At 31.4% G+C, this 13606-nt stretch overlaps 1 protein-coding gene across 1 annotated transcript; it reads left to right on the plus strand.

The window, feature by feature from the left end:
• Positions 1-158: 158 nt before the first annotated feature.
• On the plus strand, positions 159-2811 carry LOC132751729 (uncharacterized). The gene is made up of 4 exons (XM_060741943.1): positions 159-417; positions 716-783; positions 1906-1930; positions 2284-2811. Exons 1-4 carry the CDS (start codon positions 272-274, stop codon positions 2357-2359), a joined length of 315 nt encoding a protein of 104 aa, XP_060597926.1. The 5' UTR covers positions 159-271; the 3' UTR covers positions 2360-2811.
• The last annotated feature ends 10795 nt before the right edge of the window (positions 2812-13606 follow it).

Consider the following 13606-nt stretch of genomic DNA (forward strand, 5'->3'; position numbering starts at 1 on the left):
TTAAGAATCAGGAATACATCTTGCGACTGAAATGTTGTTAATTTCTATAGTTAAAAAGATCCCAATGCTTGTTTAAAAATAGTGATAAAGTATACAAACACGAAGCACAAATTCTAATTTCTAGATTTACTTGTTACTAACGCTCGCTTTTATACTACTTAACCATTTTGTGCATTCTTCCCCCAATTTTGCACTAGATATTTAGTTTTTAATGATGTCATAACAAATGTCTTTATATATGGACAAGGTTCATTAATAAAAATGTGTTTTAATGAAAAAATACTTAAACAAAACAAGAAAGATTGAACCAAAGTCTTTATATACTTTTTATGTTAAAATAGGTTGGACAGAGCAAAATCAGCATCAGACTACATCAATATCCCGAGAAACAGAATTAAACGTTGCGTCACATTTACCGTAAGAAACCGTCAAATGTTTGTTTGTATTGATAAAAATGTGAATTATTGTTTCTCATGATTTAAATCACTCATAATTAGTTATTTTTGGTGTGAACAAAACTGATATAAATACTACATACATTATAAAATCATTCCAAATGAATATAATAGCTTTAGAAAAAAATAGAATAAAAATAAATTGTCAAACTTAGCCGAAACCCGGTTTTTGTAAGCATCAACACTCAATTAACTGATTTAGTGACCGAAATTGCAAAGAAAACTATTGTTTTAACTATAAAATATTATTCTATATCTAGAAATACCTATGAACAACTTCAAAGCAGAGCCGATACTGAAAATAATTTGGCTTATGATTCCCTACATGGTACGTAAATTATGTTCTTACTGTGAACAACTTTCCTTCCTTGTATTTAATTATTTAACATGTTTTCTTTTACCTTTAATTTATCTGTAACTTTAACATTTTCATATCGATATGATGTCAAATTGATTTTTTACATTTAATTTAAGATTGTACAATGAATCAGTTCATTATTAAATAATTTTTGTATAAATTTTGACACATTATGTATACTTTTAAAAGTTGTTTGCCATTCAACCTTTGGATCGTGAGTTCTAACTCTACGTAGGTCACGACTTAGATTTCTCACATGTCTCCAATTTTGATTAGTTTCAGGCTGTGGACGTGAAAATTATTAATATAAGTTTTATTTAAATGTTTCACAAAAAGCTTTATCTTGCTGTATGACCTTTACAGTGTTGGTCAACCAAAACTGAAAACCAAACCAAACTAACAAACAAACGAAAGACAGAAAACGAATGCTTCTTACCCAATGCTTCTTACCTTTTAACTGTTATAATATTTGTTTGTTTTAATTTGCAATCTACTTTTATATAGATAAAACATGAAAGGACTAATGAGAAAATAAGAGTTTCGTATTAAGTAAAATATATTTTTATTTTTCGGGTATTGTTTTTATCAATTAATCAAAAATTCAACCTTATTAAATAGATTGTCAAGTGTTTATATACGTGTTAGAAAAAAAAATCGTAGTATCTTTAACCTCCAAAATAAACTGAGTTGTAAGTTTAGAAACAAATTTTCAAGCTAGAGTGATGTATATAGAACATGATTTTTTTTAAGAAGTGTTGTCTTTATAAATATATTTGATCACAGAGATAATACGTATCAATAAATAGCTGAGTATAAACTTGTAGTCCGTAAGGAGTATTCATTTGCAAATGAAACACCGAGTATTTTCTGTTGACAGTGGCAAGATCAAGCTTGAAAAATGAACGGTTTAATTATTGCTAATTTGCCTATTTTAAGAGCTGTGGAAACGTTTTGATTTTTCATAACATTTACTTTATAAAAGCTTACATGTCGTCGTATGTATAACATATAGAAATTCCCATTGCAGTTGCCCTTTGTTACGTACTTGTTAAATAAATTTAAACTAATATTCTGTTTCATATAATATTTCAGCAAATACCAGTGCAGCACAAGACAGGTAATGATATATAGAAAGTGTACGAAAATATTTAAACCATGGAATGTCATGTGCTTTCAAATATAAAATAAGATGAATGCTGTCACTAAATGTATTGTTGTATGTATTGTTTAAAAGATCGTAATTGATATTAGGTTCATCTAATACTTATTCTAAATTTTGCTATTTATGAAGAAGCATTTGCAAATATTTAATCAGTCAGATGATGTCCAAAGCTAAGGAAAGGTTTTGAAAAGTTCTTTAAACAACATACATTATTGTCATAAAAATATTGTAATCTTAACTTTTTTAAAACATTTTCCTCTTTAGTAACGTGTCATTTTTAGAAAATTCATTTATATGACTACTTTCAGCCATTCACAGTATGAGAGTCTTAAACAGGAAGCAGGGACATCTCACACTTATGCAGGTCTAGAATACAACCGATGAAATTGTTTGCAGATTTAAAAAAAAAGATGCCTTTACCTTTGTTTAAAGGACATACAAAAACAAACTATAAGCACAAATGTTTTTTGACGTATTATATATATATCTTTCATGTCGATATTAACTTGTTCATAGTTGTACTGGTTAGACGGAACAATCAATTGTAACATTACCTATTTTTAATTTCTCGTTCTAAGGAAAAGCCGGCTTTGAATGATTTTTATTACTGGTTAGTTTTCATTGCCGTCACAATTATTCTAACAGTCATTGTTTATTGCAAATTAAATTGAAATTTATCTCTTGAAATTTATTTTGTGTGATTTGTAATTGCTTTTTATTATACATTCAAGTATTTTTTGTCATCATATAATTTTGAGCATAAATATATTTCTTGTATCTCTGGTATTCCAATTACATCAATATTGTTGCCATATGGATATATGAAAACTTGCAAACTTTGAAAAAAAAGACATATTCATATATAAAGGCATATTTACTTGTCAATTTGTATGAATATACTTGCACACAGATGTTAAAAACATATTAATAATGTTAAAGATGGTGTCTATCGGATTGTATACCTCATTCCGTTAAATACACTACTACTTCATTTAAATTGTTTAGATATTTTAAAAATAAGATTAACTCACGTGTGCTGTTCAGATGCTAGGGCAACTTAGTTACACACAGTGCTAAAAAACTGGCAAACACTTTGAACTATATTACTTATTCTTGCATCACAGTCATATACTACAAATACGGGACGAGCTTGCTATAGTAAGTATTTCTGTACAATTTGCAAAGCTTAAAGTTATCTCGATGAAAATACGTATCTTTTTATCCTGAAATGTGTATGGGTACATTTGAGACATCCCTCGTACAAGCAACAATTAATTTTTAATTGACGTGTTTTAAAATATCAAACTTAACTTTTAGGACGCTCTTAAATTTTCAATCATTAAACGATGTCTAAAGAATTACCACTGTCACTGTGTCACTGGTTCGGACAGTATTTCATCAAAACGGCATTATCTTGTATACGTTTAGCACAAGGGCAATAGTAAAGATACAGAAATGGTTATAAACCGGAGAACAAGAAGAGAAGCTGATCGTACCTTTAAATATATTGATTATAGCGACACAAAACTTGTAGGCATAAATGTTCCTGATATCAAATAACTATTTATTTCTCATGTCCCTCAGTGCAAAATTGCACTCAAAACTATTTTACAAGGAAAATCATTGATCGCCCAGCGGCACTCGCATTCACCTTATATTCATTCTTTAACATACTAACAATAGTGCGTTGTTTGCTTTAACATTGAATTGGTTGTAACTTACCGGATACTTTAAACTTGAATAATTACAATACGTAAACTGAAGTTCAAATATATTATATGTAGCTACGAGTTCCTTCCCTTGCAATACTTTAGAAAGGAAGCGAACGAGACAAAACTATTCGATGATTTTGTAGTGCAATAAACATTATAGATTAGCCCGATTTGACGGGGAAGCACTTTGTAATTACAAAAAACGATGAAATTATTAAAAAAAATAAGAATGGCATGTACATTATTATTAAGATAAAATGTATGATGAAAAATAACATATTTGTTATTATTAGTCTCTTGTTTTTGCTCCATATTTGTCTATTTCTTCTTTTCTTTCGCTTATATTTTTCCTGAAATATTCAGTGTGTATCTATTTTGCGTATCTGGTTAATATATATACTTAAAATTATTCTGGTTCTAATCATGCAGGCAAAATGTAAATAAAATATTTCTTTCTCTTTTTCTTCAGATTGATTACGCTATGAATTTTGCTTTTTATAAATTGCAATAACTGAAAGAAGACTCTAATAAGCTTAAAATGTTTCTGCCCAAGCTGTAAATAGTGTTCACATGTCAAATTTATGTTGAATAAATATGTTTAAACCAAAGATAAATCGATGATATTTCTAATCAATCTCGAAATTAAAATGACAGATTCAATGCATGATGGCAGTTGGTTAATGTTAAGGTTGGTCATGTTTGTTTAGATGTGGTCATTTAGTTGTCAATTCCCCTAACATGTTATAGTTATAGTATATGAAACGAGTTTGTTATGAGGATATAACACTGGCTAGGGCGACATCGAGGGGATTTTTCTACTAAATAAAATGTCGAGGCCGTTAGGCAATCCCCGCAATTTCACAATTCTTTGAACTAGAAAAATCAGCAAAAAAAAATTAAATAAACAAATAAATTTTAAAAAAACATGTGCACTTCTTACACTTGTGCCCTTTCACCTTTGTTTCAAATTGAAACCAAGATTAAATGAATCAATAACCGCTTATGCTGTCATAAGCTACCTTTCAGCTATATAATTATGATAAAGAAGTTGTTTAAAGTAGTTTTTGCTGCTGCCAAAAATAAATAAACAGGAAGAAACAAGCAAGAAAACAAAAGAATAAAATAAGATATACAAGCCTCAATGTAAGTTTAAAACTTCAAATGTTAGAGGCGAATTGTAACCTTTTATCTTGTGGAGAGAATAATGTTGATTCAAGATTTTAGGGTTTTTTTATCAGTGGAATTAATTCATTCAGCAGTACCTTTTGATTTTAGCAGCTGTATATAAGATTTTTTTATTTATATTTGTTTATTTATTTATTTATTTTTGTTCGTTTACAATGCCCCATTGGAGCCTCTGTGAAAAAACTACACTAATATATACAAGGTGGGGGGAAAACTCAACTGTTATCTATATATTAGTTTTTAAGTTGTTTCTTTTTCCTATATGAATAAATGAAAAAAACTGCACTGCTATATATCAATACAGTTTTCAAATAAAAATTGAAAGTGTATTGAGTATAATGGGTTAGTGAGAACAAAGAAAAAGTTCAAAACCATGCAATGATAGCATATATTCACAAGCGTTACAAGGTGCAAATCATTTATGGTTATCACTATAAGAAGATTTCTGCCCACGGACACGATATTTCTGCAGAAAAAGATATCGTTCCTTCGCCTATTAAAATATCGTTATTTCATCTAAAGTATACCGTGGCGAAACACAAAGACACGATAAGTGAGCATATTATCGAAACAGCAATCAGTTACCATACAACAAGGCTTAAGCATCCAACAGAATGTAATGTTAAACAGTCAAAATCAGATTCAGTCTGAAATACTCATTTATAGATATGCTAATAAAACTGGAAAAATAAAATAGTTACATAAAAATAAATTGACTATCACATTGCAAGTTAATATTGAAAAAAAATATTTGTTTATAAGTTTAATAAATCCACTGACAATGTGACAAGGTAGAACATTTTCGACCTGATATAATCTTCAAAAGTAAGCATGTCTCAAATAAAAAAAACAACTTACTTATATTTACATACATCAATCGATCTACACAAATACGAACGATAAAAAATTAACAGGAATCAAATAGTGTTTGAGAAAAAAATAAAACAAAGCAACAAATGTTAAGTGTTTTAAATAACTCATAAAGGGTGAATAGCATAACCCATAATATATAAGAAATATCTGATTGACTTCCTTCCCTTGGTCTAATGTTAACGTAGCTGTCCCATCGTCAAATAACATTTAAAAACATTCTTTAGACAATTTATATTTTTCAAAGGTGTTTTTTTCTGTTAATAATATGGACGTTTCAATACTTGTATATAACATTTACATTTTATAAACCGCGTAGATTGTAATATATTATGTCTTTAAAGATATACTATGCTCATCCTTGAGTAAAATACTTTAATCAAAAAAATTTATGGACTTCTATGCAATTCTTACTGAGCATGTCTAATTTAAATCAAAGAATGAATAAACTATGTATGGGTGACTGCATTTCATTTTACAGGTTAAGTAATTTTTTTAAACTGCCAGTCGTTTTAAAGACACTGCAAATGTAAAGCAACACCATGGTTCAAAATCAACTTACCAGCTGGAATTAAAATTGCATGGTTGCCATTGATTTAAATTCATTTAATCTCTTCTAATGAGATGGTTAATGCAATTTCATGTTAACGATTAAATGCAGCCTACAGCCATAAGTGGGGAGTTGTTACGAATAATCACTGGCGCTTGTAAAACGGTGTGGCCTTTCCGCTATGGGAATGCAAAAATGCAGAAACACAAAGATAGACAAAGTGAAAGTGTGTTGAATCTTTGTCAATTTCGCATTTCCTTTTGAAGAAATAGCCCAAAACACAGTAGAGAGAAAATCAGCCACAACTGCAATAGGTACGTTTGTAAAGAATGATTATAAGATGCGCAATAAATATGTTATAAGACAAATAAAATAATTTATGTCGAAACGATATTTATATTGTTATGATTATTTCCAAAGATTTACTGAACAGTTTAAAAAAGATCATTCAACATATTTTGAAACCTCTAGATAAAGTTTTAAACTTGATTTTAAAAAACTTCTTGTGACGTAAGGTATTTATAATGTGTCTATATTGATGAAGCATATCCAAAATGTTCAAAAAAGATTAAGTACTTTAATTTGATATTGCTCGAACTAACCTTTCTGTCATTATGAATGAGATTGATTATCAAGACGTATCTTTAAAAAAGATAATCGGCCGAAATAAAACTGCATAAGTTTTGTTATTTCGTGACATGTTGATATGTTGTTTTTTGTGGGGAAAGGGAGTGTTGTTGTTGTTTTATACAGATAAAAATCTTGGAAATAGTTTCATAACATTGACATAATGTCTTGTTGCTAAGTATAAGAAAGCAACATTATGTCAACATAGAAATTATTAGCATATTTATGTCTCTCAAAAGTAAGGCAGCTTTTATATTATTTATTAAACTGTCCAAATGCTTGTTTGTACAATTGTCTTTATAAATTGTGTAACCATATTCAATATTGACAGTATTATAATAAAATATTTTCTTTCACATAAATTATTAATCAACTAATCATTTTTGTATGTTAATAAAAAAACTTTATAGTTGTAGCAAAAACAGAATGAATATTTATTTTTATAAACAAACATATATATCGACGACATGTATAAACGTTTAATTATAATGATGTAAGTATGCATTGCTCCTTCAAAAAATGACTGACAGCAATTTATATTTACCCCCACTCAGCCAAAATCACACCTAAAATATACCAATATAGGCAATCTTCATGAAGGTGCAGCATACTCCAGAATCCGCCTGATTCCTTTAAAAATATCAGTAACACGCAGTGCAAGCGTTGGCATTTTCAGAAATGACCAATGAAGTGTCTGTCATTTAGATTTTTCACAAAATTTATCTGAAATTTCTTACTTGTTTGGCGCTAACTGTCAAAGCTTGATTTTTAACTTTTTCACCTCCATTCGGAGAGTCAGAAATACATACAAAGCTACCAAAATGCTTAGTTTCGGATAAAAACCCAAAAATACTTCTCAGTTCCTACACACAAACAAGAAAGAATTACAATGACAGAGAAATATCAGAAGTTATCAGTACCTTCAAAACACCATGTCTGAGTTATTAAAAAATTTGACCGGGGCCATCATTAGAATATGCCCCCTTATGTAAAGACATACAGTGTTTTGTAGTGACTTACTTTTCTCCTATATATATATATATGAAGAGGAACATAAAGCTTCTACATGATCGCCTCGGTCAATATGTAATCTGGCGGTGAACATAACATCATATTCAATGGCTCACTAGTCAAAAATTGTATACTATTAGATAGTAAAAATCAGACAATAATTTGCAACATTCCATGTATTGTAACTCGAATGCCAATCATTTATACTTTGCCAATTCATAAAATGCAATACTTTATCGGTACAATAAAATCCATATCACACATAAAAAGACATATTCTTGCATATCAGACTGGCGTTTCCGTGAGTTTTACCCATGCCGGAAATTTCATCTGGCATGGGGGGGGGGGCAATTCCAGATGAGTCGCGTGCTGTACGATGGCACGAATAGGATGACGTCATTTTACCGTTATGAATTAAGTTCTAATTCATACGCTGTTGTAAGAAAGTAGTTACGGTTGTAATGATATTAATTTTCATTGAAAATAAAGATAAAGAATTTAAAGTATAATGGAATATGGTAGAATATGCAAGAAAAAATATCTGACATATGTTTGCGGTTCGGATCGGAATATCCGTCCCTCGGTGACCCGCCCATGGGCGGTAACTCGCCAAGCCTCGTTACCGCCCAATGGGCGGGTCACCTCGGGACTGATAATCCGATCCGAACCGCAAAATATGACAGATATTATTATTCTTGCATATCAGACAGGCGTTTCTGTTAGTTTTACCCATGCCGGAAATTTCATCTGGCATGGGGGGTTCCAGATGAGTCGCGTGCTGTACAATGGCACGATAAAGATGACGTCATTTTACCGTTATGAATGATTTTGTAATTCACACGCTGTTGAATGAAAGTAGTTACGGTTGTAATGATATAAATTTTCATTGAAAATAAAGAATTTAAAATATAAGGGAATATGGTAGAATATGCAAGAAAAAATATCTGACATATGTTTGCGGTTCGGATCGGAATATCCGTCTCTCGGTCACCCGCCCATGGACGGTAACGAGGCTTGCCGAGTTACCGCCCAATGGGCGAATCACCTCGGGACGAATATTCCGATCCGAACCGCAAAATATGACAGATATTTTTATTCAGTATATTTCACCGCCATTGACAAGTATATTTGGCAGGCGTTTCAACTTTTATAATTCCGTAAATTCACCTTATATTCATCATTGCGTATTGTTTTATGTGGCATATTTAATTAAAATATAGACAGAAATTGCTTTTACTTGCGCAGTCTTCGCGAAGTCGTTGAAAGTCTTATGTGCGCCTTTTTCCATGCGCTTCGATGAATCAGTCAAAATGCGGTGTTCATGAACTGATATGAAATAGCATTTATTTTTCGCGAACATGATGAAGATATATTATATAAAGGTGAGACAATATCCTTATTCCCACTCTTGAAACAAGCCCATAAACAATTGTATGTCCAGTCGAAACAGGACGTTACGATGGAACTTGGTATAAAGATCGCATGTGCCCTCTGTGTAACTTGAGAATTTCAGCGCTAAAATAAAAACATATCTAGGAAATTACCATTTAAGAGATAATGAGCAGTTTTTATTAACTTTATGTTGACAACAGATGAAGGAAAATTATTGAATCTTTGCAAAATTGTAAGAGCTATACTTAGTTAATTCCAAATTCCAAAGTTATGTCGTCTGATAATCAAATACTTTAAGTACTACTTCTCACCTTAGCATGGTAACTTTGCTTTGTTCTTCGCTTTGTACAACCATTTGACCATTTACACACTTTTAATTGCCATCCTTACCTGTTACTTGGCTGTCTATATTTAGAATCTCCCTTTTTTCGTGTTTTATTTTTAATTGAGCAAACTACGCAAATCACGAATATTCCGCGAAATAAAATAGATCTGGTAAATCCTACTATCATATTTTTTTGTCAATTATAAGAATAAGCAGTTCAAGTCTCATCAGCATGTCATTATAACAGGGATGTAGATCAATGTCTCTGATAATAACAACAACTATTTCTACGATTAGATTGAAATCCTTTATTCAAGATTATATATACACCTTAATTCGTGGAAATCCGTGACTTATGTCAATTTCATTTGAGCATTGAGCTGATGACACATGGATTTGACGCTTGATCGTTTTGTTTTCTATTTCAGTACATATGTACTCTTTGTATTACTATCTAGTATAGAGTATGTATGCACGGAGTAATAACTTGTATGTATGGAGTGAAATCCCTGATGATACAGGATACTGAATGCGAGAAAGATATTTACTCTTTTTTTTCTTTTGCCGATCTTTACCAGAAGCATATGCTGCTTAATTTGTGTTTGTTTGCATATCCTCATGTTGTATATATAATACATTGAGTTGAAATAAAGTTTCCTGTTTGTCTGTAATCAGTAACTTCATTAAAAATACTGGAACATTTACGTATACAGTCGTGTTTACCGCGATTGAAAATTTATAAATATTTTTAAGAAATACAATAGATTTGACAGTTTATATTAGTTGTATAATCAGAGAATATACCGATAAACAGTGTCTGAATTAGCAGACGGGAATATCATTGAAAAAGGACTATGGAGGCTATTCGTTGCCAAAAATCCAGCCTTGTTGATCTGAGAAATACAATTGTATTTTTTCCATTAACAAACTGTTCAACTCAGTTTGTTAATGGAAAAAATACAATTGTATTTCTTTGTATGCAAACTCCAATGTTGCCTTCTTGGATTGAGTTTGCCGATTTAACATTGTAAACATGCATGTCAACAAAATACATTTTGTTAAACGACAAAACACTAACTGATAGTAGCAAAACCAAGTGTTCGAATACTCATTGTTCGTGTATACGCCGACAAAACATAAGTTACATTCTCAGCTTTACATTGTCGAACCATCATGATTCGGATCGGTATAATCCAGCTTTACACGTTTTTCGATAGAAGATAAAATAAGCTCCGCCCATTTTCCCGCCCACTACATCATCGTAAGTAAACGTATTTATCCGCTCATTTTTGGTATTTACCGTCGGCGACAAGAAACGGCGTAGTTTCCGTTTACCGTACCATACCTTTTAGGTGTTTAGTTTTTCACCAAACTTAATTCACTTGCATGATCGCCATTCTATGCCTTTTATACAATCAACATCAGCGGACTTTAAAGGACTATAGGCATATAAGTTTTAAAACGTTGTAGACACCACATTTTCTAGACAAAGAAACACAAAAAAAAAAAAAAAAACACAAAAAAAAAACAAAACAAAAAAAACAAAGAACAACAACAACAACAACAAAAAAAACAAAACAAAAAACAACACCAGGTAACTTACTGTCTGAGGTTAAATATTTTTCAAGGAAGTAAAAACTATTGATAAGACTATATTCAACGACAAATAAATTTTTCTGATGGTATTCCAATTTGCATAGGAATGAATAACATTTACAGTTAAGCTGCTACCTTACCACTGCATAGGAATGAGTAACATTTACAGTTAAGCTGCTACCTTACCACTATACATGTATCAGAAAACAAAGAAGTAAGTCAATTTAATTGTTGTAGAAACCGTCCATATAAAAAACTAAAGAAATTTCATAACATATATTATTATAAAATCGAGGCTACTTATATCACTCTGAAAAAAAGTCGGAACACGTGATAATGTTTTTTTGTTTTTGTTTTCAGCTTTCCTAAGTTTATCGTGAAATTTTTCAAGCACATAAATATATCTAAATAGTTTTTCAAACTCTTGAGAAGTTAAGATGGGTGATGAAATAACACACATTTTATCCGTTCCTCGTAACACATTAAAATGCACGTCACGTATACTAATTGTCACTTCACAAAATTAATAAACATTGATGAGATTGGTATAAATAAAAGTAACTTAAATTATGATTTTTGTAATTTTAAGCGATTAACTATGTCATGGTACTATAACGTCCCGGTTGGATGATATTGTGGACGAGCTGGCAATTCACAGCTGGCCACGTGCCAATCCGTTTGGCACTTACTGCCTTGTCAATCCACTTTTAAAGGAATACCAATTATGTAAGTAATAGAAAGAGCATCGAAACCCGAGGCTATCTGATTTGTACGAGGGGGCGTAGCCCCCGAGTATTAATCAGATTGCCAAGTGTCAAACATAAAAGCGCGTTCCCTGTTGTCACAATATGAAACCCCGGAGAAAAGTAACCAATGAACGAGCATTTAAATATCATATTTCTGTCGCTTTCACTTTCTCTGCCGTCACAATAAGTAAACCCCAGCGAAAATGAGCCAATCAATGGGCATGCTCTGAAGTGCGGATAACTAATACCTGCACTCCAGTTAACGCACGGTGCATGTATATGTAAACGATTTAACTCGGACACATTTTCAAGAGAAAGGTCCCCAAACTATGATACAATACAATAACACCCTGCTGTTTCAGTTTAAATTACTGATGCTTAAGTCATTTAATGATACCTTGAACAGAAACTCTGGTCATTCAATTATTAGTCCGCTAATTTTGTATGGCTATTATCAATATCAATTCACGTTTTAGTAGTCTACTAACTGCTTTGATTCATCCCAAATTTTCTGTTCTCTGGGTGTCATTACTTATAATCACGTCCTTTAAAATCTGGAAACAAAGTGATCCCTCGGAAGCATTAATCACAACAAAATTACAAGAGAATTGCAGACTCGGTTTGATTGAGTCTGTACATAAGGGGTAATGAAAATGTGCAACATCCCTAAGGCTCCCTAGCACCGGCTTGAGCGGTACTCAATTCTCAACACTTAATAGTGTTGGCATCAATGATCCCGAAGGACCAGAAAAATATAACAACACTGAAGTGAAGTACGGGGCAACTTTTTACAGCTACCACACAGCACTTGACACCTGCTGTTGTGAAGTATAAAAATCTGGAAACAAAGTGAAACAAAGTTAAAGCCTTCAAATGCGCTAAATGTAGTCTATCTTTATTGCGTTTTTGCCCTACGCAGAATGCGCTTGCGCAAAATGCAACATCGGTTGCTATGGAAAAATCGTACTGTAAAAAAGGTCGATAGCAAAATTACTAGTATTTTTGGTCAAAAAAATATATGAGAATTTTTGTATCACATGTGCAGATCCATATTATATGTGTAATATATTGTATATTGTGTATTGCTGTATTTATATTCATTAAAGATTCTGTATTTATTTGACAAAGTTTTTTATTCCCGCGTTAACGTCACGTTCTGTTTTATTAGCATATAGTTAAACGGACGTTGCGTCATTTGTTATTTTATAAACGTCAATTTTTTCTGAAAAAGACTAAACGTCGTTGTGCAAGTTAACATCCAGTCTCTAGCACCGGCCTACGCGGTATCAACCTTTTAACATGAAATGGTACAAATTTAAATAAAGGAAGAAACTCTTGTGACAGTTTAATTTTACAACTGTACAGATGTACAGCTATATGTGACGCCTAAACTAATTGAATTTATCTACATGTAAAATCGGGTTTATGATATGCTATCCTAAAACTGAGCATTCCTGTCCTTCGTTTTCAGTGCTTTCAGCATTTTGATCTATCATGGTGATAAATTACGGTACCATTTTGTTTAGAATCACCGCAACTTTTGTATTAAACTATCTTATTCCAAAACATTTTTCAGATAGGATATTAAATGCTTAAATTCAAATAATATTATAAACG

This window comes from Ruditapes philippinarum, unplaced genomic scaffold (assembly GCF_026571515.1).
Source record: "Ruditapes philippinarum isolate M1 unplaced genomic scaffold, ASM2657151v2 ctg834_1_1_1_1, whole genome shotgun sequence".
NCBI lineage: Eukaryota > Metazoa > Mollusca > Bivalvia > Venerida > Veneridae > Ruditapes > Ruditapes philippinarum.

Bases quoted from the DNA above. Each gene is read 5' to 3' on its own strand.
- LOC132751729 (XM_060741943.1), top strand. From the start codon at position 272: ATGAAAAAATACTTAAACAAAACAAGAAAGATTGAACCAAAGTCTTTA. The intron at 418-715 runs GTAAGAAACCGT...TTCTATATCTAG, and splicing joins AACGTTGCGTCACATTTACC to AAATACCTATGAACAACTTC. The intron at 1,931-2,283 runs GTAATGATATAT...GACTACTTTCAG, and splicing joins ACCAGTGCAGCACAAGACAG to CCATTCACAGTATGAGAGTC.